Here is a 689-nt window from a genome sequence, read left to right as displayed (position 1 = left end):
GATGCAATGAAGAAAAGAAGATGCTTCATTTGCGGTAGTGAGGATCACCTAAGGGTTAAGTGTCCCGAGAGGGGAGAAGGTGTTAGGTGTTTCGAGTGCAGCGGATTTGGACATATTGCAGCGAGGTGTACGGCACGACCGAAAGAGACTTGCGTAGTGTCAAGATCCGAAAAGGGGAAGTATATAAAGGAAGTGGCGATAGATGATTGTAGGTTTGTGGCATTGGTGGATACGGGTAGTGATCTCACGTTCACTCGATCAGACGAGTATGCGAGGTTAGGGTCACCACCGTTAGGTAAATGCAAGCTTAAGTTCGACGGTCTTAGTTCCGCTGGCAATGAGACCTGGGGTGAATTCACCAAGGTAATGATGGTTGATGGGTATAAACTGCCAATCACTTTACACGTGGTTTCAAACAGAATATTGACGAAGCACGGCCTGTTGTTAGGCACTGATTTTCTGGATCAGGTAGAGTTTCGGGTTAAACGAGGCGAAGGGACTTTCTTGCGGCTTGACGAACAGACTAACAAAGACGTGCCGGATGTGTTTAGAATTAACGTGGTAGAACAGACGGACGAAACAGACCTAACACACGTACAGGAACCGCATTATCGTGAAGCGATTCGCGATATCCTTAGGCGCTATAGGCCGGAGAAAAAGCGGGACGTTGGGATAACGGCAAAAATCGT

The 689-nt window shown here is 47.6% G+C and overlaps 1 protein-coding gene across 1 annotated transcript; it reads left to right on the top strand.

The window, feature by feature from the left end:
* On the top strand, nt 1–681 carry LOC117152352 (the record flags this gene model as incomplete). The annotated part of the gene is given in 1 exon segment (XM_033323751.1): nt 1–681. A coding segment is annotated over 1 exon segment (681 nt), but the record flags the coding sequence as incomplete, so codon positions are not given.
* Nucleotides 682–689: the final 8 nt, after the last annotated feature.

Source organism: Bombus impatiens, unplaced genomic scaffold (assembly GCF_000188095.3).
Source record: "Bombus impatiens unplaced genomic scaffold, BIMP_2.2 scf_1219, whole genome shotgun sequence".
In the NCBI taxonomy this organism is placed as follows: Eukaryota; Metazoa; Arthropoda; class Insecta; order Hymenoptera; family Apidae; genus Bombus; species Bombus impatiens.
This window is presented reverse-complemented; position numbering and strand designations above follow the sequence as displayed.